Below are 25,159 nucleotides of genomic sequence, written 5' to 3' on the forward strand. Positions count from 1 at the left end.
TCTAAACATTCCTCAAAGCAAGCAAGCTTACCGAACTAACCGACAACCGACTGTCAACGTTGTCAACGTAACAAGTAACCTAGAACTTGGACGCACCTTTTGCATTTTTCTGATAACTGTCAGAAACCGGCAACAGTTGAACACTGCAAGTGCAGCAGGTGGGAGAACGACATTTTATTTATATATCTAGTTGATACTCGATGCCGTGGGACTTGAGCCTGGAGTCAAGCTGTTTTCTGCGGAAATAAAGTATCAGGAAAACGGACGGCAAGATCGGTGAAAGTTGCCAGGCCAAGGACTTGTGGGCATGTGTGTGAGCTAAATGAAGGAAGTTAAATTAATTGAATGTTCTGTAGAGTTTTGTGGGTTGAAAATTTGGATGGAAGTTTGACACAAATTTAAATGCTTGTGAAGTGTTTTTACATGAATTAATGTAGTTTTAATGTGCTCCAATTTTTCATGAATTATTCATGTGAAATGGGCTTCAATTTAACATGTTTTGGCTGAAAATAATTTTATGTTTCCCAAATTTTATATTTAAAAAAATGAGATATTTAAGTGATTAATTCTTGTAGAATTCAACATAACAAAAAAATAGCAGCACAAAGTTATCACTTGCTTGTCAAATTTATAATACTACTTCACAAATAAAACAAATGACCTTTGTCAACAAAACGTGCAAACATTTGAAAACTTTGTTCGTGGTTCTGTATTTTATGAACGCTTGTTCACGATTTTGGGAAAACTTTTTTCTCCGTGCATATTGAAACCACGACTCGAGTTTGTAAAAGCAGTTTTAATGATGTTTTGTGTGTTGCAGGCAGACGATAAATAAAACAAAAGCAAACATTCTGTCGAGTTCGAGGTTTGATTTCAGTTGAACATGAGATTTAAAATAGTTGTCGTTCCCCAAACACAAACACACACATTAACTCGAGCTGTCCAGTCCAGAAGTCTGTTGAACATTATCGTGTTTTTTAATACCTTTCCTGAAATTGCTCTAAAAATTGTTTAAAAATGTTGAAAATTCAGAAATGAAATAGAAATATTCCGAAATTTACCAATAATTTTAAATACGCATTTCCCAGATATTTTGATATGTTCAACAACATTGTTAAAAGTTAATTAAAGTAAGCGACGAATTCGAAACGAAAAAAATATGAATTTAATCGGCGATGATCGAAGATATTTTCTATAATGACAATTTAAAATAAACTATTTCCAAAATCTGCTCAGACTTTGAAGGCATTAACTTAAAACATATTTTTGATAATGATGCATTTTTCAAATTATAAATTCTCATATTGTTTCACAAAATCTATTTAACGTATTATCATCAGTCATAGTCAATGGGTAATTCTCCGCCAACTCACACGAAATCGGGAAAAGTTGCCCCGACCCCTCTTCGATTTGCGTGAAACTTTGTCCTAAGGGGTAACTTTTGTCCTTGATCACGAATCCGAGGTCCGTTTTTGTGATATCTCGTGACGGAGGAGCGGTACGACCCCTTCCATTTTTGAACATGCGAAAAAAGAGGTGTTTTTCAATAATTTGCATCCTGAAACGGTGATGAGATAGAAATTTGGTGTCAAAGGGACTTTTATGTAAAATTGGACGCCCGATTTGATGGCGTACTCAGAATTCCGAAAAAACGTATTTTTCATCGAAAAAACACTAAAAAAGTTTGGAAAATTCTCCCATTTACCGTTACCAGACTGCAAAAATTTTTGGAACATGTCATTTTATGGGAAATTTAATGTGCTTTTCGAATCTACATTGACCCAGAAGGGTCATTTTTTCATTTAGAACAAAATTTTTCATTTTAAAATTTCGTGTTTTTTCTAACTTTGCAGGGTTATTTTTTAGAGTGTAACAATGTTCTACAAAGTTGCCTGTGCGCTGTGTGAGTTGGCGGAGAATTACCCATATGTAGGCTTAGTGATTTTTCACGCTCGAAAATTGCAAATTTCACGGGGACCTAAATTTCAAAACACCAAATTTCACGCAAATTTCGCGGAACGTGAAAACTGTTAAAATGAAACTACTTTATATGCTTCATTACATATTATTATTCAATAAACTAAAAAAAAATCTTCACTAGATTTGAACGTGACACAGAAAAATTCTCCTAATTTTCAAAAAAGTTTCCACTTGGTTTATGGATGAGCTATATATATATATATATATATATATATATATATATATATATATATATATATATATATATATATATTTGAAACATAATGTAGGGCATGCGTTATCTCATTTATTGAAATGCTTTTTTAATATTCGATTAATAAAGCTAAAAAGTTTTTGCTGATTTGCTTAGGATTTGCTTCTGTTATATCATTTTACATTTTATTGAATTTCATGTCAAAGCAAGATTTAACAATCTTTTAAAGCCAAAATGAATGAAATAATATAAATTTCTGCGACGTTTAAAATCATTTTCAAAGTTTTCATCTGACTTTCCAAAAATTTGATTTAAAAACAATAGGCAAAAGTCATATAATTTGTAACGAAATCGAAAGTTTTATTCAAAATGAGAACGGAGAACAAAAAAAAATGTTTTACTTTCACGGGAATCATTCACCCAAATAATCAAATATCTTTGAAATTAAACAGGACACAGAAATAATCTGATATGTTTTTAGAAAGCGATTTCAAGGACAAAAATACTCTTCATTTTATTTTGAATAAAGCAAATCTCGATTATTTTAAGTTCTTTTGAAACTATACCTTTTAAATAAAATAGCAGTAATTTTTTTTTATAACAGCCAATGAAAATATTTCTAAATTTAGTTCGTTTCTAAAAAACCTGAAAATCTTAACAATAATTGTTCTTCCAATGGTTCATATCAAGCTTTTAAATTGAAAACAAATAAAATTTACTCAAATAGTCTTCATGCATGAAATATTTTTTGTGTTGTTATTAAAAAAAAATGATTTGAGAAAATTGATTTCACGCCGTCCACACAGAAAAAAAATGATGGTAATATTCATCAGGAAATGGTGACAGATTTTGTGGCAAAATAAATGATAAATTTTACCCCAGAAAATGATGAATTTTCATCAGTTCTTGATGAATATTCATCAGGTTCACATTTTTACACATTTTTTATGTAATATTACACAAATAAAGAGGTAATATTCAACCTACCAAATTTTCAACATTCCAAAATTCAATTTTTTTTTCTGTGCACGAAATCGTCAAAAATCCCTGACCCTATATTAGTAATTAACCCTTTCAGGCCTGATGGGTCATATAGAGCCTCGTGGCGCGGTGGTTAGCAGCTTCGGCTGCCGATCCCTAAGTTGCTGTGGGGCGCGGGTTCGATTCCCGCCTTATCCTCCTGGCCTTCTAATGGATGGAGAAGTAAAACGTCGGTCCATTTGCGTGAAAGAGGTTTTGGTTGACTCACTACACATAACCATCGGACGCCTGGAAATGAGCAGAAACTTGCAACAGATCCCACAAAAGACCCGGGGGTCGTTAAAGTGGATTGCTTTTGCTTTTTTGGGTCATATATGACTCAAAAATGAAAATTTTCAAAAGTAGCCTATAATTTTCGTATGGTCATAAAAATCATTTCCCCATAATTAACTCCAAAAATATTTTTTTCAAAATTCCGGCTTGAAAGGGTTACACCAGAGTATTTACTAGCTTAATTCTACAGTAGTTCTTAAGACTGATTTTAATCCTATTTGAGTCTGATAAATTATTTTGGGAAAAATCGTTACAGTTTCACGCAAACATAAAATTTCACGGAATTTCGCGGAAAAAGCCAAATTTCGCAGATTTCACGCTGTCCGCGAAATCGTGAAATTTCACTAACCCTACCCATATGGTTTAAAAATGAAAATACTATACTAAATACTATTTAATTGAAGTTTAACATAAATTGGTAAAATGTAAATCCTCAGATAGAGGTTACAATCAATTCTTGCTTTTATTTCTATTCAAGTATTATCCTTTCAACATTCACACATTCCATTTACCGGTTGTAGCAGCAACTCTCAACTGCTTTCAGATTGTTTATTTTCCTTTCCGATAAAGCTTACTAAAGTACAACATTTTATTACTGCCACTTACCCCTTTTTCTTCTGTTTGTTTCTTTTCAGGTGAGTTTATTAAACTGCTCGATATCCGACCGTAAGTAGTCGCGCTTTGTAAGTAACCATTTTCTGACAAAATCGTAAATTTTCCCACCAACAACAATCGATTATCAGGGTCTGACCATATTTCACACTGTTGTGACACGGTTCTGGCTTAATGTGTCAAATTTTCGTTTTGCCAATTTGTCGCTATGGGGAGGAACAATCCGCGCTCCGAGCAATAAATTTCCCTCCGTGTTTCGGCGCGATACAAAGGAAATTATGTACCATTTTCATAATCGGTTGCGAATTAGTGTAGCGATAAACATTGTTTCGCGTTCATAGTCGCAACTTGGGACCCCATCCGGCCAGGAAATCGTCAAATCGTTACTCCAACGTTTTCCCCCCTAAAGTTTTGAAAATGTTATTTTTTCATTCATGAATTTTGCCACCACGTTTAAGCTGTTTACCCTCGCGCCGCTGTGTTTGTGTATTTTTGCGCTGGTTTCAAATAAAAATACAATTCTCAACAACAAAAAATAGGCCAAATGTATTAAAACCGCTCCGTCAACGGCTGACAATCGGGCAGATGTTTTATTTGTTATTTCGCGCGCGCAAATCTTCACTTTTTTGGGGGATGTTTTATGGGCAACCATAAATAAACGGTCACTTTGGGGCTAGGTTTTTTTTTACCCCCTCGCCAAAATCATCAGAGAGCAACACAAAAAAATAACACACCGGAACCACACAATTCATCGAGTTTCAAGAGAAAACATCGTTTTTTTTTTTTGAGAAACCGCCGGAAATTAGAGCGGAGGTCGGAGGGGGCTTTTCGAGGGATACGCACGTACGCGCACGAAATCTGCGTGATTTTCCGCCCTCTCGAGTGAAATGGTTTACGATCTTCATGACGGTATCGACGCTAAACAGTGGATTAGCCACCGATCGTGGGTGGGTGGAATGAGATGTTTATGAGTTGGACTTGGCTGGGATGATTTGGCTAATTAGGGAAAGATTTTACTAAAACATATTAACTACGTCTTATAAGCTTGAACTGTAGAAAATTTGTGAGAAAGATTCATTTTGTTGCATTTTTTATTTGCTTGATTTGATAAAATTATTATATGTGTTTGAATGATTAATACTTTAAATAATTTTGCTTCTCTTGAGCAATTTTCATAATTTTTCAAAATGTTTTATTTGGTGCATTTTTTGAATTCATTTCCAATAATTCAAATAAATAAGAAAAATCAAAATGGTCAGAAATAGTAGTTTATGCAACAAGTTGCAAATTCTTTTCGAAAACAATGTTTTCAAAAAAAATAAATCAAGACTAACATTTCAAAAGTGTCAAACATTCATTATTATGCCCTTTTGAAATGTTAGTCTTGATTTAAATAAATGAAAATATTGTTTTCAAAAAATTCAGTTGCTGAGACATCGACATTAGAAAATAGTGGCTTATTTGGGTGAGACTTAAAAAACATCAATTTTCCTGTTTTTAAACTGTAACTTGAAAACGGAGCACTTTATCAAAATTTCACTGAAGTATTTTACGATTGCAAATTTGATTTTAGATCGAAAAATGAGGATGAAATTTTTTGCGACGAATACTTCGATTTTTTGACAAAAAAAAATTGTATTGATTCAAAAAAACATAAAAAAAATTGTGTTCTTTTGCAAATCAAGTGACAAAAAGTAAAATTAATAATCACCAATTATTTTCACCGTGTTTCATTTTTTTCAGTGTAGTTCTTATCCATACCTACAACTTTGCCGAAGACACCAAATCGATCAAAAAAATCCTTCAAAAGATACAGATTTTTGAACTTTCATGTATCATTTTTAAATGGGCAGCTGCCAAATTTATATGGAAAATTATATGGACAAACTAATGATGCAATATGGCTTCTTTGGGCACACCGAAAGCACCAAAAAAGTTTTAGACGTATTAAAAAATACCAAAAAAATAGAAAACCCGAAATTTAAGAGAGAAGAGAAAATTTATCTAAAATTTCATGAGTTTAAATTTTTTGAAGATTTCTGATAAAAGACGATAAAAGGTCAAAAGACAAAAATCAAAACAAGACTTAATAGAACTTCCCATTTTTTGAAAGATTAAAAAACTACTTTTAACTAAGTTTAGATTTTTTGTCATCAAAATTTTTAAAGAATGGCTCGTGATACAAACGATGAAAAAATCGAGAAAAATTACAGAAAAATTAATCTTTTTTTTTGTAGAATGGATAGAAAAACAAAAAAATATTGCCTAATTCTTCAAATTCAATTTTAATTAAACTTTTAGTAACAAAACTATTTTGAAACATTCAATCATTAAAAGAATGAAAAAGCTCAAAAAAATAATTTTGGATCAAAAACAAATTTTATTGAATGGTAAAAAAAGAATGATTAAATTTTGAAACATTTTTTTTAAAGAACTGTACATGATTCAAAGGATGAAAAACTCAAAAAAATGTTTTTGAAGCAGGACAATTATTTTGCTAGGAGTAAACACAGGTATATTACAGAACCTTAAATTAATTAATTTAAATGGCTTATTTCAAAAAAAGTTTAAATTTGAAAATCTGAATTTATTAAAAACATATCAAAAACCCGAATGAAAAATACACAAACGAAAACACTTTTGGAACCAGCTAAAATTTTATGAATAAAGTATAAAATACTTTGAAATAAGTCAAATTTGTTTTTTTTTCAAAATAACTGCTTTTGCTTGAAAGAAAAAAGACAAATTAACAAATGATATTAATAAAACTTGAAAAAATATTGTTAAAAGATGAAGAAACACATAACATTATTTCTAAAACAAGACATAATTATCTAAAAAAATTTAAAAAAAAAAAACAATATTAGGAGATCCAAAACATATTAAATAGGCCAATAGTTCATAAACAAAGAGGGCAACTCCCAATCTAAACATCTGTTTTTATTTAGAGTCTAAAATTCATAAAATCATAACTGAATTAAGAATATTTCTCTCGCTTGTTTTAAAAACTCCCAAAAATATCATAGTGAGACAAATGATTATTTCACATTTAAGTTTCAGAAAAAAATGATAATAAATATTAATACTTTTCTTATTACTTCATTTTCGACCATTTTCCATTCCAACTAATTCAGTTAGAGTCCCGCTCTCTACGAAGAAAAACAGATAATCGAAAATTATGTTATTAATAAAGATGTTGCAAGAGTTTGTTGTTTAGTTCTTAATGATTCTTCGCAAGGATCATTTAAAACTGTCTCACGCTTCAACGACGGGCTTACCCCCTTCATCTTAGCAATTTCCTTCACTGTTCACTCAGAATATTTTATTATTTTTCCCACTTTTCTGTCCGATACGGTCCGCATCCCACAAAGGGGGGTATCAAGTTTATAATTAATGGTTAAAAATCCTGTCATAAATTTTCCCCGAGACGCAACGCGACATACGACTGTTTACATGTGACAACAACGGTCAATGTCGTCACCCTGTGGTACACGCCACTTGACCGAAACAAACCCAGTTTCTTGTAAGCATCATTTCCCAAGGTTTATCCACCCTGCTGCCGACACAGTCTTTGCGAGAACATCTCCATTTCAACCTCACTCGCGGACTGTCAGATGTCAGCGATGGGTTCGTTGCGGATGAAAAATGATGCCAAAAAAGTGAGGACCCCGAATCAACCCGCACCGGCGGAGACAGGGTCTGTGTTTGTAGGGATTTATTAACTTAATTGCGCCCGCAAAATGCAGATGACGAACCTGCGCCGAATGGTTGCCCCAGCCAAACTAGAAATTGTTTTCTACCTTTGAAATATTATTCAAAACCATATATTTTAAAGTTTCTTGTTACATCGCATCAACCAAGGGATTCAAGTTTCATTAGGAGCAGAAATGAAAAAAACGATGTTCTGAAGACTTTTTAATATATTTTCGCGTATCATTGTTTTAAGACAAACATTAAAAACATGAAAAATCATTAAAAGTAATTTAACCATAAATTCAACAGTTGTTTAATCGAAATCTTCTATTAGGGATTAAAGGCAAGGTGGTCCTGACCCTGGGGATGTCGCGTCAACAGCTTGTAAACTTCCACCACAGGCTCTCTGGTTTTGAGTTTTGGAGACCGCCGGATGGTGTTGAATCATCAACGGTTGCATCTGTTCAGAGTATGTGGATGATGATCCTGAGGGGGAGGAGTCGACGACGACGACGGCGATACCTTTTTGGTCAAGGACTCCGACCCAAAGATGTGTATTACTTTTGGAGTTTCGCGAACATGTTCCGAGACGAGGGTAAATCACGCTTGGAAGGTTTATGGGTATAATTAATTGGTTTTCAAAGTGACTAAGATGTGTTCAAGCAGCTGAATCAGAATTTGCGGGAATGTTAGTAAGGTGCAAATCACTCTAAATGAAGACTTATAAATATAGTTTCATTCATTTTAGTACCATTTTATAACGTTTTTCAACAAAAAAAACAGTTTTCATTTTTTTATGTTGTCACTTTTTTTCGAAAGAGATCAGATTTTTTTTATAAATTTATCTAGAATCATTGTAGTTGCTGTTGCTGTGATACAGCGGATAAAGGAAAAGAACAAAGAACCATTATCAATCTTATTGGATCAACTTTTCTTAAAGCTCAAAATTTGTCTTTTTAGTCCCAAATATTATAAAAAATTGCTCATGGGAATTTTACCAGGGCTGTGGAGTCGGAGTCGGAGTCGGAGCCGGAGTCGGTGGAGTCGGGTCTTTTTGGGGACCTGGAGTCGGAGTCGGAGTCGGAGTCGTCAAAACTCGAGCAGCTGGAGTCGGAGTCGGAGCCGGAGTCGGCTAAATTTTAAGAGCTGGAGTCGGAGTCGGAGTCGGAGCCGAAGATTTCTGATAACCTGGAGTCGGAGTCGGAGCCGGAGTTATCTTAAATTCAACAAAAAATATGTTTTTTTATTGTTCAGTACTTCTTATAGAACAGCTTAATTTAAAAAATATCTTTTATTTTTAATTGATATCAGATGCCTTTATGTTATTGAAGCTTTTTATTGTGATTGAAATGCTCTAATTGTGTTATTGCACTATGAGTACAAGAAAATCAAAGTGTTGCATTTAAAATAATGTAAACTAACAAAATATGTTAAAAGAAGTTGCAACAAATTTGAAATAATCATTGATTGTTGATGTTGATGTTGATTTTAGGTAAACTATTTTGATAGCGTTGCAAATTATCGTTGAACAAATCTCAAGAATTCAGTACAAAAATAAACGAATAAAAAAATGTATAGAACAAAGTATAGGATTTTAATTTATTTTTCAAATATTATAAATAAATAACAGAATCAAAATATTATCAACTGGTACAAATTTTCTCATACTGTATGTCCCACGCCATTATGACGAAAGGTGATAATCATTGCAAATCAATGTACTTTAACAAAATAAAATATTTGTGACCTAGAAAATATTTTACTTGTGGATATTTGTTTTTTTATTATATTTTAAGTTTTTTCATATATTTTGATGGAGGCGCAAGATCATTCATAAAGCTTCGTTTTAGGTTTCACGAAGTATCGTGCCCAAGTAACATTTTAGGTTTTAAGTAGGCCATAAAAGCCTATTTAGGCCGTATGAGGGTTTCCAGAACCATGATAAAACCTGTAAGTTTAAAAATGTTACTAGGGTGAACCTCCTTTTTAAAGTATATAAAATTTTAAAATTAAAATAAATTAAAAATTTCCAGGGTAAAATATTTTCCATGTCACAGATATTTGAAAAGGACATCTTAAGCGTCCTTTCCACGAAGAAATTGTTTAGATACATTTATTTGCAATAATAATCTCCTTCAGCCATGGCGTGATGTCCATGTACGTCTTAAAAAAAAAAATGTTTCGTTTAAAATTGTCATTCAAAAAACAAGGTGCCTGTCACTTGCTTCTTTTATTGTTCAATAGATCATTAAGGCCAGGTTTCTTTTAATTATTCATTCAAAAATAACAATTTAATATTTAAATTTATTAGCTTTGAAAAAATATTTTCTAATTTGAAGTTAAGCAATACATCCAAATTTACTTACAAAACTGTTCTCCTCAAAATGCCTCTAAAACTGAAGATATTTTTTGATTTCTGTTTCTATAACGTATAAAATTTGTAACCTAGAAACTTTTTTTCCGTTTATTTACTTTACTTCACTTTACTTAACTTATTTTCTTGAGAAAAGCAAGACGCTTAGAGAGTATTTAAATAATCCTATTTATCAATGTTTTAAAAATAATTAACTGATAATAGTTAACTAACTTTTGAAACATTTAAACATATGTGGAGTCGGAGTTGGAGTCGGAGCCAACCATTTGTTGAAAGCTGGAGTCGGAGTCGGAGTCGGAGTCAGCTAGAGTTGGTTGGCCGGAGTCGGAGTCGGAGTCGGAGCCAACCATTTGTTGAAAGCCGGAGCCGGAGTCGGAGTCGGAGTCGGCTAATCTGAGAAAGCCGGAGTCGGAGTCGGAGTCGGAGTCGTTTGAAATATGACCCGACTCCGCAGCCCTGAATTTTACTATGTGTAAATAAAGGTAAAGCCGTTGCAAATATTTTTAAATTTTAAATCAACTGGAAACAATTTGCCGAGCATTTTCCTGCTTTGATTTTTGAGCTCCTTTTAAAATATTTTGTGTATTTCCGAGAAAAAAAAAAACGCATTCTAGACATCTTATTCCCGGATGTGCGACAAAAGTTCGAAAGAGGTCGAATGAAAAATGGTCGAATGCCAAATGGTCGAAAGACATAAGGTCGAATGGACAAAAGGTCGAAAGTGGATAAAAGGTCAAAGGACAAAACGTCGAAAGGACAAAAGGTCGAATGTGGAGAAATGGAACAAATAATTATAATTATAAACTTCTAAAAAAATCCTGGAAAAAATATTTTCTTACAAACAATTATTTTTTGATCCTTGGTTTTATGATAATTTTTTTAAACAAACAGAATAACTTCCGAACCATTTTTGAGAAGGTTTCTATTCTTTCAAACATGAGTTGTTCTTAAAAAAAAGTTCGACTTATTAAATATTTTGGAAGTTCATTTATATTTTAAAAAATAACCTATTCTTGATTGTCAAAATATTTTTGTAAGTTTTTCCATTCTTTCAAACATGAGCAGTTCCTTGAAAAAAAGTTCATTTAGTGAAATATTTTGAAAGTTTATTTTTATTTAAAAAAAAAAACAACTTATTCTTGATTGTCAAGATTGAGTTTTTCCATTCTTTTAAACATGAGCAGTTCTTCAAAGAAAAGTTCGACTTCGAAAATATTTTTTAAGTTTTTATTTTATTTTAGTGAGTTTTTCCATTCTTTCAAACATGAGCAGTTCCTTAAAACAAAAGTTCGACAACTAAAATATTTTGGAAGTTGATTCTTACTTTTTAAAACAATCTTTTCTTGACTATCATAATATTTTTGTGAGTTTTTCCAATCTTGCAACATGAGCGGTTCTTCCAAAAAAAAACGACGACTGAAATATTTCTTCCAAAAAACATTGACTGCTGAAATATTGAAATGGAAATGGATTTTATTTGTACTTTTTTATTTGGCTCAAACTTTGTGGGGGTCTTCCCTATGACCAAAGAAGCTATTTTGTGTTATTGGTTCACCCATACAAGTCTCCATACAATTTTGGCAGCTGTCCATACAAAAATTGTACGTAAATATTCGAATATCTGTAACTTTTGAATGAATTTTCTGATCAATTTGGTGTCTTCGGCAAAGTTTTAGGTATTGTTGAGGACTATTGAGAAAAAATTAGGAACACGGAAATTTTTTTTGCCGATTTTTTAATTAACATTTTTTTCACAAAAACTCAATTTCCCAAAATACGTATTTTTTGATTATCGAGATTTTTTGATATGTTTTAAAGGAAATAAAACCCGCAACTTTTGAGCCATAGAGTAACATGGTCAAAAAATCTGCCACCGAGTTATGAATTTTTGAAAAAATAGTGTTTTTGGGAAAAAAAATCGAAATTTCATGCAAAAACAAATTTGAAGTAATTTATTAAAGTAAAAATGAATTTCCAATCGAAAAGTGCTTCAAAGACTTTTTGATAAAAGGCTCTGTTTTCAAGATATAACCACCGAATGTTTGATTTTAGCGAAATATTTGCAGTTTTTCTATTTAAAAAAATAGTGACCATGATTGACCATTTCTATAAATATTTTTTTGAAAAGTTGAAAAAATTGCTATAAAATTTTCTAAGAGACATTGAAGATAAGACCTCTGGTTGCAAAAAGAAACACAAAAATTGAAGTTTTCTAAGTCTCACCCAAACAGCCCACCATTTTCTAATGTCGATATCTCAGCAATTAATGGTCCGATTTTGAATGTTAAAACATGAAACATTTCTAAAATTTTCCGATCTCTTCGAATAAAATATTTTGAAAAAAAAAATAAATCAAAACTAACATTTTAAATGGGCGTAATATTCAATGTTAGGCCCTTTTAAAATGTTAGTCTTGATTTAAAAGTTTTCAAAATACTTTTTTTGAAAAGATCGGAAAATTTCAAAACTGTTTCATGCATTAACATTGAAAATCGGACCATTAGTTGCTGAGATATCGACATTAGAAATTGTGGGCTGTTTGGGTGAGACTTAGAAAACTTCAATTTTCGTGTTTCTTTTTGTTTAAGCCGCTGTATCTCAGCAACCAGAGGTCCAATCTTCAATGTCTCTTAGACAATTTTATAGCAAATTTTCTGAGTTTTTCAAAAAAAAAATTATAGAAATGGTCAGTCATGGCCACTATTTTTAAAAATCAAAAAACTGCAAATATTTTGCTAATTTCAAACTTTCGGTGGCTATATCTTGAAAACAGAGCCTTTCATCTAAAAGTCTGGAAAGAACTTTTTGATTGGAAATTCAATTTTACACTAAAAAATTTCTTCACATTTGTTTTTGCATGAAATTTTGATTTTTCCAAAAATCATTATTTTTTCAAAAATTCATAACTTGGCGTCAGAATAATTGACCATGTTTTTCTATGGCTCAAAAGTTGCGGGTTTTTGTCCCCTAAAACATATCAAAAAATCTCGAAAATCAAAAAATACGTATTTTGGGAAATAGAGTTTTTGTAAAAAAAAAGTTGATAAAAAAATCTGTAAATTTTTTTTCCGTGTACCTATTTTTTCTCAATAGTCCTCAACAATACCTACATTTTGCCGAAGACACCAAATTGATCAGAAAATTCACTCAAAAGTTACAGCTGTTTGAATATGTACATACCATTTTTGTATGGACAGCTGCCAAAACTGTATGAAGACTTGTATGGGTGAACCAATGACACAAAATAGCTTCTTTGGTCATAGGGAAGGCCCCCACATAGTTAAAGCCAAATCAAAAAATACAAAAAATAAAAATGATCGAAATTGGCCGATCTCGTAGAGAGTTGCTCTCTTTTCTCATTAAAATGTTAATACCATGGCTTGTTATTTCCATTTTATTTTATTTTTTGCAAATGAGAACATTTCCTAGAATTCTTCTTATCTCTCAAAAAGAATCAAGATTTTCGTCTAAGTTGTTATGAAAATAATACTGTTAAACTATCTTGTATTTCTAACAAGAGACTTATCCTTGCTTCCCTTTATTTATTTAGCCATAATTCAGCACATCAATCAACCTTGGTCCGCCAAACTTGTGACAACTTTAGCTTCCCAATCGCTTCCAAGTTTCCGCCACGATCGTAAACCAGCAACAAAAAAACGTCAAGCGATCATATTATACGATTACGACCCCGACTATAAGCTAAACCCCAGCTAAAAATCCCAACCAATTAGGCGCGCGGAATGCTCATCATCCCGCTTCACTAGAAGATCCTTCAAATCTCTAACAGAAGACGCGATTTTCCCTTTTATTTTCCTCCCTCGACCTCACCCGGGTCCCCCCCCCCCTAACAGCAATTGAAATAATATTTACAAACTTTCCCCCCAACAAAAAAAAAACACCGCCCAAAGCCATCATTAATCCTCATCGTCGTCATTGAGTTTGACGAAAAAAAAAATCAACAAAAGTATAAAATTTCCACCAAGCGCAAAAAAAATCTCGCGTCTGAGAAAATCTCGTTTGCACACATTTTCGCTCATTCGCAAAAGAAGAAGTCGCTTGCCCATCTTGTTGGGGTCGTGTGCAATGCCGATTTTTCAGTTTGGCTAGGTGTGGAAAAGTCTCGACTTTGAGAATAAGCGAGAGAGAGAGAGCGCGCGCGCACACAAATTACGGGGGAAAAAACGGTGGGAAATTCCTCTCGACAATCCCGCACGCGACTCGTTTAACGGCACGCGCACGGCCTGACGTCACGGCTAACGGCCTTCTTGTTGCTGCTTCGTAACGACCGAACGCCAACCAGTCTGGGAACAACGGCGGAGCTAATTTTAGCGCATTTTCGGCAGCACTGCCAAACCATCTGGTTCGGAGCGGTTCGTCGTCGTCGTGTCGTGTGGTTTGTTTTGATTTTCCTCCGACTTTTCACACTCAGAGGCATCCGTGGAAAAAGGTGTGGTCTTGGTTTTTTTACTGCTCCAACCAGGCATTTTAAAAATTTGAAAAAGTTTATTTAATTCCAGACAAATAACTCGGCTGGAAACTCTCACCAATGGCCAACATCTGGGATTCTCGCAGATGAATCTCACCTACACACGAGTGCGTTCTCAAACCAAAAATATCATGGTTCATTTTTAAAATAAACTTGACTCACTGAAAACGCATCCACCCGGTGCGATGTACCGGCTGCTGGCTGACTGAGCAACAAAATTGCAATTTTTCAACCTAAAAATAGCAAACTACGTAACCCTTTTCTCCCCCTTTGGCGCCACCGTTTGGATATAGTTTCACGAAATGGAATGTTTCGGCGGGCGCGCGAGCACAGAAAAACTAACAACTTCATTAGGAGACGTGGCAGATGAGTTCTCGGAAGAATGAACCGTTGGCATTTTGCTGGGAATCAAAATTAGCAGGTGGGAATGTTTGCAGGAAATGTGTGGTAGTTTTAGGGTGAAGGAAAATATTTACTTCAAAGAAAAAAATAATGTAAATTTGGAAGCTGTAATTTTGGAAAGTTGAATATTACCTCTTTTATGATGTAATTTTACCTCAATTTAGACTGAAAAAGTGACATTACACCAGAAAAGTGGTTAAATTACACATTTCCAGAGGTAAAATTACACCTTTTTCTGACATAAGAGATGTACCCCTTCCCAGATGTTATATTACCATGATTTTTTTTCTGTTTTTGTAGCAGATGTATTTTAAATATTTTATTTAAAAAACAGTTTTAAATTTAGCTTTTTTTACCGGATATGATCATCGATATTCTTTTTTGCTCAATGGCATCAGCATAAAAAAATGTTGGAGATCATATCCGATGAAAAATTAACTTGAAAATGCTGATGCAAATTCCAAATTACCCCACAACCTCCAAAAAAAAGTCTATTGCAAATATTTTCAAATGAACATCGATCTAAAACATCGCCAAAAATCATTTTTTATGATATGATTGGACCAATCAATTTGAAAATTTTGAACTCTTCAAAAATATTTAGACGAGGTAAATGGTTTTTCTCAAATGTTTTTTTATGGAAAATTAGTTCAGTTCGTTCCTTGTTCAAACTATTTACAATTTTTGGATTTTATGGAAGTATGGAGAACCGATTTTGCCAGTACCAGTAGTAATAAGTACTTTGAGTGGTATACTATGGCTGAAATATTTATAAACAAGTTTTTATAAGTTTTTAAGTAAAAATGAGTATGCAGTAATAATTTTATTGATCATGACTATGCCTCTACGCTTTTTATTGCCTTTCTTACAAAAGCAAGGTTTATGGTTTGCTTTTGGAAAAACACTTTTCTCAGAAATCTTAAAAAATTCGTGCGCGGCGAGGAAACGTCCCAGAAAAAATCCTATTACTAAATTGAAGGTTTAAATGCGCTCTTTCGATTGAATTTTGGCCCGAAACCCGGAACTCAAAGTCTGATTTTTGAGAGCTCTTTTTCTGAAATACTTGAGCGATGTATGTATCCGCTCTTAAAAACTTGTGTCTCCCATCATTGGAAAACCGCTCGTAAAACCCACATTTTTTATATTTCAGGTTTGTAGCCAGGAGGTCGGAGACGAACATTTTATTTTTCGATTCACAATTTTCGACCAATAAATGTGGTCAAAGCCATTTTTAGAGGTATTTTTTGGACTATTTTACAGATAACACTATTAAATTACAAGAATTCAGTTTCAAACAAAAAGCCATTCGAAAACATGCGCCATAAACTGCTTCGGCTTTTCCAAAATGTATTTCCAGAGATATAGCCATATTACTGTTTTTCGTCTTATTTTTACCCTATTTTTCCCATTATTTTTTTTTTGGTTTTCTACAGAATCATATACTGAACATCAAATTTGAAGTCCCGGCACGTTCTCGCTCGAAAGATCGACAAGTCGTCAAGTCGAAGCAAAAACGCCAGCCCATTTACGCTTGCAATAGCGATACATATTTTTTAAGTTAATCATAGACTAACATTAAAGACTGAGTACCCTTTATATTTTTCTAATAATGTCAATCCAATATGTTTTTCTTAATTAAATTTTAATACCTTGCGACCCATAATGTATCTCTGAAAATAAAAAAAAATGGTATTCGAGGTTTAGCCTAAAAATAATCGAACCTTTAGGTCTCACTGGGTGGTATCATTTTGTTCCTGAAAAATTAATTGCACCAATATATTTGTCGGAGTTTCATCATTTTGTAAGAAAGGCTCTATTTCACCTCTGGTGAAATTATATCGGGTTTTTACAACTTAAGTGCAAATGTTTTCATTCTACACAGAATAAAAATATGTGAATTTACTCAACACGGAAAATATGAATTACATGTAAACTCAGTTGATGTTAACTTGAGATTCGACGCCGACGATTTTACGTATAATTTGTTGCAAATTTATATTAAATTGCATTCAAATTTAAATGGTTAATGACGTGCAAAAGTGTTACATCATAAATGATGTAACATTCAGAAAATTTAATATTTGTTTGAATGTTACATCATTTGAGAAAATATGAAAAAAAAAACTCAAAAATCGAAAAATTGTAAAATTGGTACAACATTATTAAACACATTTGAAGGCAATGCTTCAGCGAATGATTCTAAAAATTACAAACAAATAAACTGGATATTTTGAATGCTTGTACTACTTTTCATTTAAATTGTAACGGGGTCATTCCGCCTCAACTGTACACAAAAAAAGTTCAAATTCGAGATCGACTTTTTCTGATCAAGCTCAAATTTGGTGGAGCTATTGATACGAATAAAACATAAATAAACAACGCGATTTTCTCGATATACATTCGTTTAAATTTTAATTTCAACTTTGTCATCGTGTTCCCAGACGATTTTGCATAAGAATCAATTTTTCGAATGTTGGGCAAAAGTTTCATTCCAATCGAAAATCTGATGAAACCATTTGATTCAGTTTTCCTTTTAAAAATAGCTGTCAAGTTTTGCTCTATTATTTTTTGTTTCCAAGATATGGCAATTTGAAAAAAAAGGTTTTTTGAAAAAATGTCAAAAATTGCAAAAACTTGCTGCGGTTCCAAAAAATAAGGGGTGGTTCAATTTGGTTCAAAATCAAAATTCTTACATGTTTTGATAGTATCAATAGCTCCAACAAATTTAAGCTTGATCAGAGAAAGTGCATTTCGAGTGGTGTGCCAGTTGGCGCGACGTGACCCAACGGTAAATCCAACATAGTGCGTTCATCCCGGGAATTGCCGGGATAAAAATCCCGGGATTTTTCCAAAACTGGGAATTCCCGAATTCGGGAGTTTTTATAACTTTTCCCGGGAATTTCCGGAATTGAAAACAAACTAATTTTGGTCTATTATAATATGGGAATACATAGTGCGAATTTTGAAGCATTGAAATTTGTATAAGGCATATATCAACATTAATTCGGCTTATTAGGGAAGAATGTTAAAATTTTAGTTCAAAAATCAGAAAAAAGCCTGGCGCTTTAAATATTTTCTGTATAATTTCATGTATTTTTAAAAGACTGGATGTTATATTTACGTATAATTATCATATTAAATTATTTTTCATCAAACACCGGAATCTGGGGCAAATCATGACAAATTTAAAGAATTAAAAATTTTAAGTATTTTTTTTGCATCGTGTTTTGAATAACTACGGTTAAATCAGGAACAGAACAAAACAATTAGTACACCGATTTCCAAATTTATTGCCAAATTTATTGTTCTGAAATCCTATACCTATTCAGCCTGTAGTCCTGGTTTTCCCCAGTTGGCGAAGTAATTTAAGAATAATTTGTTAAATATGTGTAATATAAAAAATATATTGGAACTAAAATTTGTAGTTGTAGTTTATTTGTAGTTATTTAAAAACTGTCGTACTTGTTTAGATTGAAGTAAAGATTGTCACCAATTTTTATTATTGAGGTAGTTCTATTATTTTATGCTTAATAAATATATAATATTATTAAAAAACATAGATTTCATGACTGCTTCAAACGTATTAAAAATGAAATCACAAGCCATGATCATCAATATTAGAATAAAAAAAGTGTTTCAAAATGCATATTACACCTGCCCATTTTTTTGCAACCATTAGTTTTCGAAATATTCAAGCACGGAAAAAAATCGCAGAGAAAAGAACTTTTGCGGTGCTGTAGATTTCAATTCCACAAAAATTGAACATATGTTTAAATATGAAACATTCGTAAAATTTTCCGATCTTTTCGAAAACAATATATAAATAAAAATTAAACTAAGACTAACAATTCAAAAGGGCGTTATATTGAATGTTTGGCCCTTTTGAAATGTTAGTCTTGATTGAAATTTTTTGAAAATATTGCTTTTGAAAAGATCGGAAAATTTCACGAATGTTTTATATTTTAACATTGAAAATCGGACCATTAGTTGCTGAAATATCCACATTAGAAAATGGTGGGTTGTTTTGGTGAGACTTAGAAAACATCAATTTTCCTGTTTTTAAACCTCTGCAAAGTTCAAAAAAGCAAAATATAGAAAATTTTCTCAGCTTTTCAAAAATACTTTTTTTTAAAGTGGGCAAACATGGGCACAAATAAAAAAATAACTAAGACTATTTTCTAAAAACTTACCAAAAATGGCTGTAACATAAAAACGGTGCGCTTTATCAAAATTTCACTGTAGTACTTTTTGATTGCAAATTCGATTTTACATCAAAAAATTAAATTGAAATTTTTTTGCGACCATTATTTCGATTTCTTGAAAAAAATTGTATTGATTCAAAAAATCATAACTCGGTCAAAGATTTTTTGCCCATTCTGGAAATTTCTGAAAAGTTGGAATTTAATGTCCTCCAAAACACATAAAAATGGTGCTTTTTTTTGGAAATCTAGTTTTAGTTGCAAAAAGTTAAATTAAAAATCACAAATAAAATTTACGATACACGGTTTTTTTTAAGTGTAGTCCATATCCCTACCTACATTTTTGTCGAAGACACCAAATCGATCCAAAAATTCCTTCAAAAGATACAGATTTTTGAATTTTCACATATCATTTTTGTATGGACAGCTGCCAAATTTGTATGGGAAATTATATGGACAAAATAAAGATGCAAAATGGCTTCTTTGGAAATACCGAAGACACCAAAAAAGATTAAAAAATACTAAAATTCAATTACCGAAATCTCATCTCATCTTGCTCATTTACTTTTTAGATATTCAATTTAAAACATTACAATTTTGCTTACAATTTAAGCTTGATGACTGTGAACAAAATTCACAAAATCACGAAAAAGCTATGTCTGCCTGCGAAAATCTGGGAGATCGAATCCTGCAATTTTCCTATTTTCCCTTTTCTCGCAAACAAGTGCACACAACATCTCTCCGTTCGCACATCCACACGTCATCACTCGTCAAACACAAACACTTACACCCACGTGTGTCTGTATTCCTTCACCACTCTTATCCGACGATCATCGCCGCCGTTTCTCTCTCTACGTCATCGCTCTCAACACCGCGCATTTTCCACGATGACGTCTGGGCTGTGAATCCGCTAAACGAATTTCGCAGACGACCCCAAGAAAACCGAAAAGAACGCCGCCGTTTGGGGAGAGCCGCCCAAAACTCCCTCTCTGGAAGGACGGCCCGTCGCCGTTTTTGTTGGTGTTGTGAGCAAACGCCGTACAGCAACGCCAGCAACAACAAAAACAAGTCGACAAGTCGCAGAGATCGAGATCAAATTCGACCGTCGAGGCGCTACAGTTTGCTACTGGCTTAGCTGCTAGCTCTATATTCCCTCTGAAAAATTATATTTTTCCGCTCTCTAGAAGCCGTTCAAGTTCTAGCTTTCAAACCGCCGGGCCGCGCGTTTAGTTCCGTGAGATTTCAGAGTTCAGAAGATCCAGAAGTGATCGCGAGTGTTATTCCTCTCCTGCTACCTTCTACTGCTACCAGTTACGATTAGTTACTCGTGTTTAAGAATCGATCAATCAGTTTAGAAAGGAACAAAAAAATGGCCGATGTCGATGTGATGCGCACCCAGACCGTGGAGGTCAAGAAGACGCGCAAGGTGAAGAAGACCACGACCAAGCGCCGGGAATCGTCGGACGCGACCGGCGAGGTCACCATCACCGAGATGGAGCAGACCGACTACCAGACGCTGGGCGGCCAAGCCAACGCCATCGAGGACAAGGGGTAAACTGGAACGACTCGGTGGCGACCTTGTTGGAGCGAGAGAGAGAGAGATCGACGATCCCAAGAAGGACTCCCGGATTACGACCGTTTTGACACCCCTTCCGGATAAGGTCACGCGGTCCTTTCCCGTCGCTGAAGATAAGCGGCTTAAGTGTGATTTAGACGCATGATCTTGATCAAGATCGGGTCGTAAGTTCTGCTGCGACGATCGACAACGAGAAGTTCGCGAAGATGAGTAATGATCGGGATGGCGTGAGAAATGATCGCCCGTTTTGCGTGCTAGGGTGTTCAAGAAAACATCGCATCGGTGTTTTGTCACCAGGTGGCGTTGTTCAAGTTGAAGTTGTCAAAAAACGGAGAGTGATTCGATTAGATCCGGCAGAGTCTTATCTGACGCGATGAACTCCGCCTGATTTCATCGCATCTCTAATAGCTTTGCCGGATGAACTCGAATCACTTTGGAGTCTTCAACAAAGTTGTTAACCACAACACAAACATCTGGACACCCTACCAAGCGCGAAAAAATAAGAGTGCTGGTAAAATGTTTATTTTCCCTTACTTTCGAGAACGCTGCACGCTGATCTCATCCGCGATCGATCGACTCAAAGTGCATCGTACAGTTTTGTTATCACGCGCGCGGTTGTTTTCTGGAGTCAGCTGCGTGTGTTTGCAGCAAACTATATTTGGAACTTGTGCTGTGCGCGCGATGATGATGGTCGGGAAGGTCTCGAGACAGTGTAGTTGCATTGCACACACTTCTTAATCGAGAGGATGAACAAAACAATGATTTATATTCGGCTGGTTTGATCAGCGAACGCGCAAGAGAACAGGCGACCAATCAATTTTGTCGATTAAGTCGAACTGCGACGGCAATTAGCTTTATATGGGAGCCGGGGTGAAATTGGAAGTGATCGATTTATTTGAGCTTCATTTGCGGGGTTGTTGAAGAGAAATGTCATCACTGTTATGGTAAAGCTAATGATAAATACTTCTGTACGTTTCGCATATTTTCCAAAACTGATTATTTTTGAAATCTTATGGTAAATTCAATCATTATCAAAGAAAATTTATCATCATTTTAAAATACTCTGTATTAAGTTCCATTTTACATTTTTTTACATCAAAAATCGTCAGCATTTGCATATACATTTTTGTTATAAACCAACGATTCTCAACGGGGGTACCGGGCCTACTTGATTTACATGGCATGGGGTACCGGCCTAGAAGAAGGTTGAGAATTGCTGTTATAAACAAAGTATGTTCAAAAATTTCTAAAATGTTGTGAAGCAATCTTTGACCTCCTGGTTGACAATCAATGATGATTTTCATAACTTTAAAAGAGACAGAACAATCGTTACCAAAAAGTATCAACTACCAAAAAGTATCAACTATTAGAAACGATTTGCAAAATTCCGTCTGCAAAACATTAAAGATAATGAAAATACTTCTTCAAAAGCCAAAATTTATGTCGTCGAACAAAAAAATCAACATTTGTAAACACTGAAGTTTCAATTCAGTGATCTTAAAAACAAGACTTCTTCTTTCAGATCATTTTGACATAATTTTAACGAGAAAAAAAAGTTGAATTTTGGATGTTTGAAAATTAGGTTGGTTGAAATTACCACTTTTTGGGAAATTTTTACTCAAAAAATGTGTCAAAAAATGAACCTGATGAAAATTTATGAGAAACTGGTGATAATTGAAGTTTTTTTTTCGCAAAATCTGTCATTATTTTCTGATGAATATCATCATAATTGTTTATTCTGTGTAGTACAAAACGGAAATTTTAGATTAATTTAAAGATTTAAAGCATCTTAACGAGGTTTGGGTTGCATAGGATCTTTAGCTGAGAAATCAGAGATTTTGCTTAAACACTCAATCACATTTTGAACGCATGAAAAATAAAATCAAAGATGATAAATAAAGTATTAATATGTTGTAGATGGTCGACTTTGTTCTAAAATTCACTTTAGAATACAAAGAAAATAACAAAAACAATATTTGGATTTGAATAAATAATTTTTTAAACTGCTTGCAGATCTCGAATAAATCTTTTTTCTTAGTCTTTTTGTTTGCAAATATTATTTTGTATCCAAAGATTGTTTGATAAACTTCACAGCAAAAAAAAAATAATTTTGGATGGTTGTAATTCAGTTGGTAGAATAATCTTTCTATTTTGTGAATCTTTGTCTGAAATATCGTATGAAATAGTGAAATTCAATAGAAACTATACAATCAAAAACTTAGTGTCGAAACAATGTGTTTTTTTACATCAGGAATAGGTGAAATTATCGTTAATTTCTGTCAATTTCTGTCAATTTCAATATTTTACACATTAGCTAAATTTACACAATTTTAAATTATCAACCTTCCAAAATTTAACTTTTTTCATTATGTTGTCAACTTCTTTTGCAATAAATTATTTAGAAAAAAATACTTAAGAGAAACTTGATCCCTGCACTTTTTACAGTCATTGAACCCGCCTTCCCAAGTGACATTTTAGGTTTTCAGTATACACAGAAGAAGAAAAGTTAAATTTTTCAAGGTTGAATGTTGAATATTACCTCTTTTTGGGTGAATTAACCTAAAAAATGTGAACCTGATAAAAATTCACCAGTTTCTTGTGTGAAATTAAACTTTTTTTGTTCAAAAATTAAATGGTTCAAAATGCAGCAAGTCAACTTTAAGTTTCAAATTTTTTTCAAATGTTTTGCGAACAAAACTTCTAAGTGTTTGTAAATGTGCTCAATTTTGGTCTAAACGGGAATATTTTTAGTTTTGAAATATTTTTCATAATAAAGTTGTTATATTTTGAACACAATTAACAGAAAATCAATAGTTTGAATGAAAAAGAAACATGGTGTTAAAGATTTCTTCAAAATGTAGATTTTTCCACTTATCAAAAATGCTACAGGCTTTTTATTTAAATTCAAAACAAGAAATAGAATAAAATTTTTAAGAAAAAAAATGTGTAAAAAAGGTGAAGATAATATACAACACATGCAAACGTTAATAATTAGTTGAGGATTTCATTCGTGAAATTTGCCGATATTTTCAAAAAAATATTTTGATTTTTTTTAAATCATGACTAACACTTTAAAAGGGCCAAACATTTAATATTACGCCCATTTAAAATGCTAGCAAGGGTCCTGATTTTCAGTTCAAAGATCAGAAACCACTCACTCATCACTGAATGAATCTTTGCCGACTGGAGCAGGCAACCATTCGCGAGCGAAAACTACCCGCTCTCTGCCAGCGGCTTGCTCAATCGCTTCACTCAGCGGAACCAATACTTCGTGAATTTTCTTTTTCTACTCCGTCCGTCAACACGAGTCATCCACGAATGTGCTCAGAGAGGAGAGAGCCAAGAAAATACTAGCGCGGTGCTCATTTGGCCTGCACTACCACAGTTTGCCGTCAATTAAAATTTAGTATGGTGGAAATTGTTGCCAAATGTGTCTTTGATGTTGTGTAAACTACAAAATTGCTAAATATTAATTATATCATTGATTTTAAACAATTTCTTATATGATCAAAGCTAAGCCGATCGCAAAGTATTCACAGTCAGCTTTGAGCGACTTAACGAAATCGGTCTCTCCGAACTATTCGCTGTACTACCCGATTTTAATGAGAGGGAGAGCAAAGAGAGAGTGATCGGTAGCGATTGGTTTAGAAGTGACAAACGGTAGGAATACATCAGAGCAGTTTTTCGTCGCTCTAGATTTGTGCTCGAGAGTCACTGAGTCTTTTTGGAGCAATCAGGACCCTTGTTTGATTTTTTCCAAAAATCACTATTTTTCAAAAAAATATAACTCAGCCGCAGATTTTTTGACCATGTTTCTCTATAGCTCAAAAGTTACGGGTTTTTGTCCTCTAAAACATATCAAAAAATTTCTAAAATGAAAAAATAATTTTGGGAAATTGAGTTTTTGTGAAAAAAAGTTGATTAAAAATCTACAAATTTTAAGTGAAAAAAAACTTGTTGTGTCATAGAAATATTTTAAAAATTCAAAAAAATTGGAACTTACTCAAACATGCTAAAAATTATTCTAAACGCAGGGGAATGCATTTTATATTTATTTCAGCTAACTGCACTTAAATTTTCATTGACATGTTGAAGTTCTTTGGAAAAAAAAAATTTTTGCCCCCTGATTTTCAAAAATTTAAATAAAATTTGTACCAGGAATAATGAAGAACACAGCAAGCAATACTTCGAAAAATATTTGCAAACACTCTTTTTTAACGGAAAAAAACGTTTATTATTAAATATTTTTCAATGGAATGTTCTTTTATGCCAATCAAATCAGTTTCTCTGATTTTTGAGAAATATTTAAATAAGAAGATAAAAGAAGGTA

At 33.2% G+C, this 25,159-nt stretch overlaps 1 protein-coding gene across 8 annotated transcripts in view; it reads left to right on the forward strand.

Annotated features, from left to right (window-relative positions):
- Positions 1-25,159, forward strand: part of LOC6054536 (four and a half LIM domains protein 2) — a 278,680-nt gene that overhangs the window by 226,007 nt on the left and 27,514 nt on the right. Inside the window, exon 1 of one of the 8 annotated variants that reach the window (XM_038262092.1) lies at positions 20,331-20,804. The exons of the other annotated variants lie outside the window; for them this stretch is intronic. Coding sequence (XP_038118020.1) covers positions 20,623-20,804 — 182 coding nt within the window. The 5' untranslated portion in view covers positions 20,331-20,622. Of the gene's footprint in view, positions 1-20,330; positions 20,805-25,159 lie in introns of those variants that run through there. 8 annotated transcript variants of the gene reach the window in all.

This window comes from Culex quinquefasciatus, chromosome 3 (assembly GCF_015732765.1).
Source record: "Culex quinquefasciatus strain JHB chromosome 3, VPISU_Cqui_1.0_pri_paternal, whole genome shotgun sequence".
Classification (NCBI taxonomy): domain Eukaryota; kingdom Metazoa; phylum Arthropoda; class Insecta; order Diptera; family Culicidae; genus Culex; species Culex quinquefasciatus.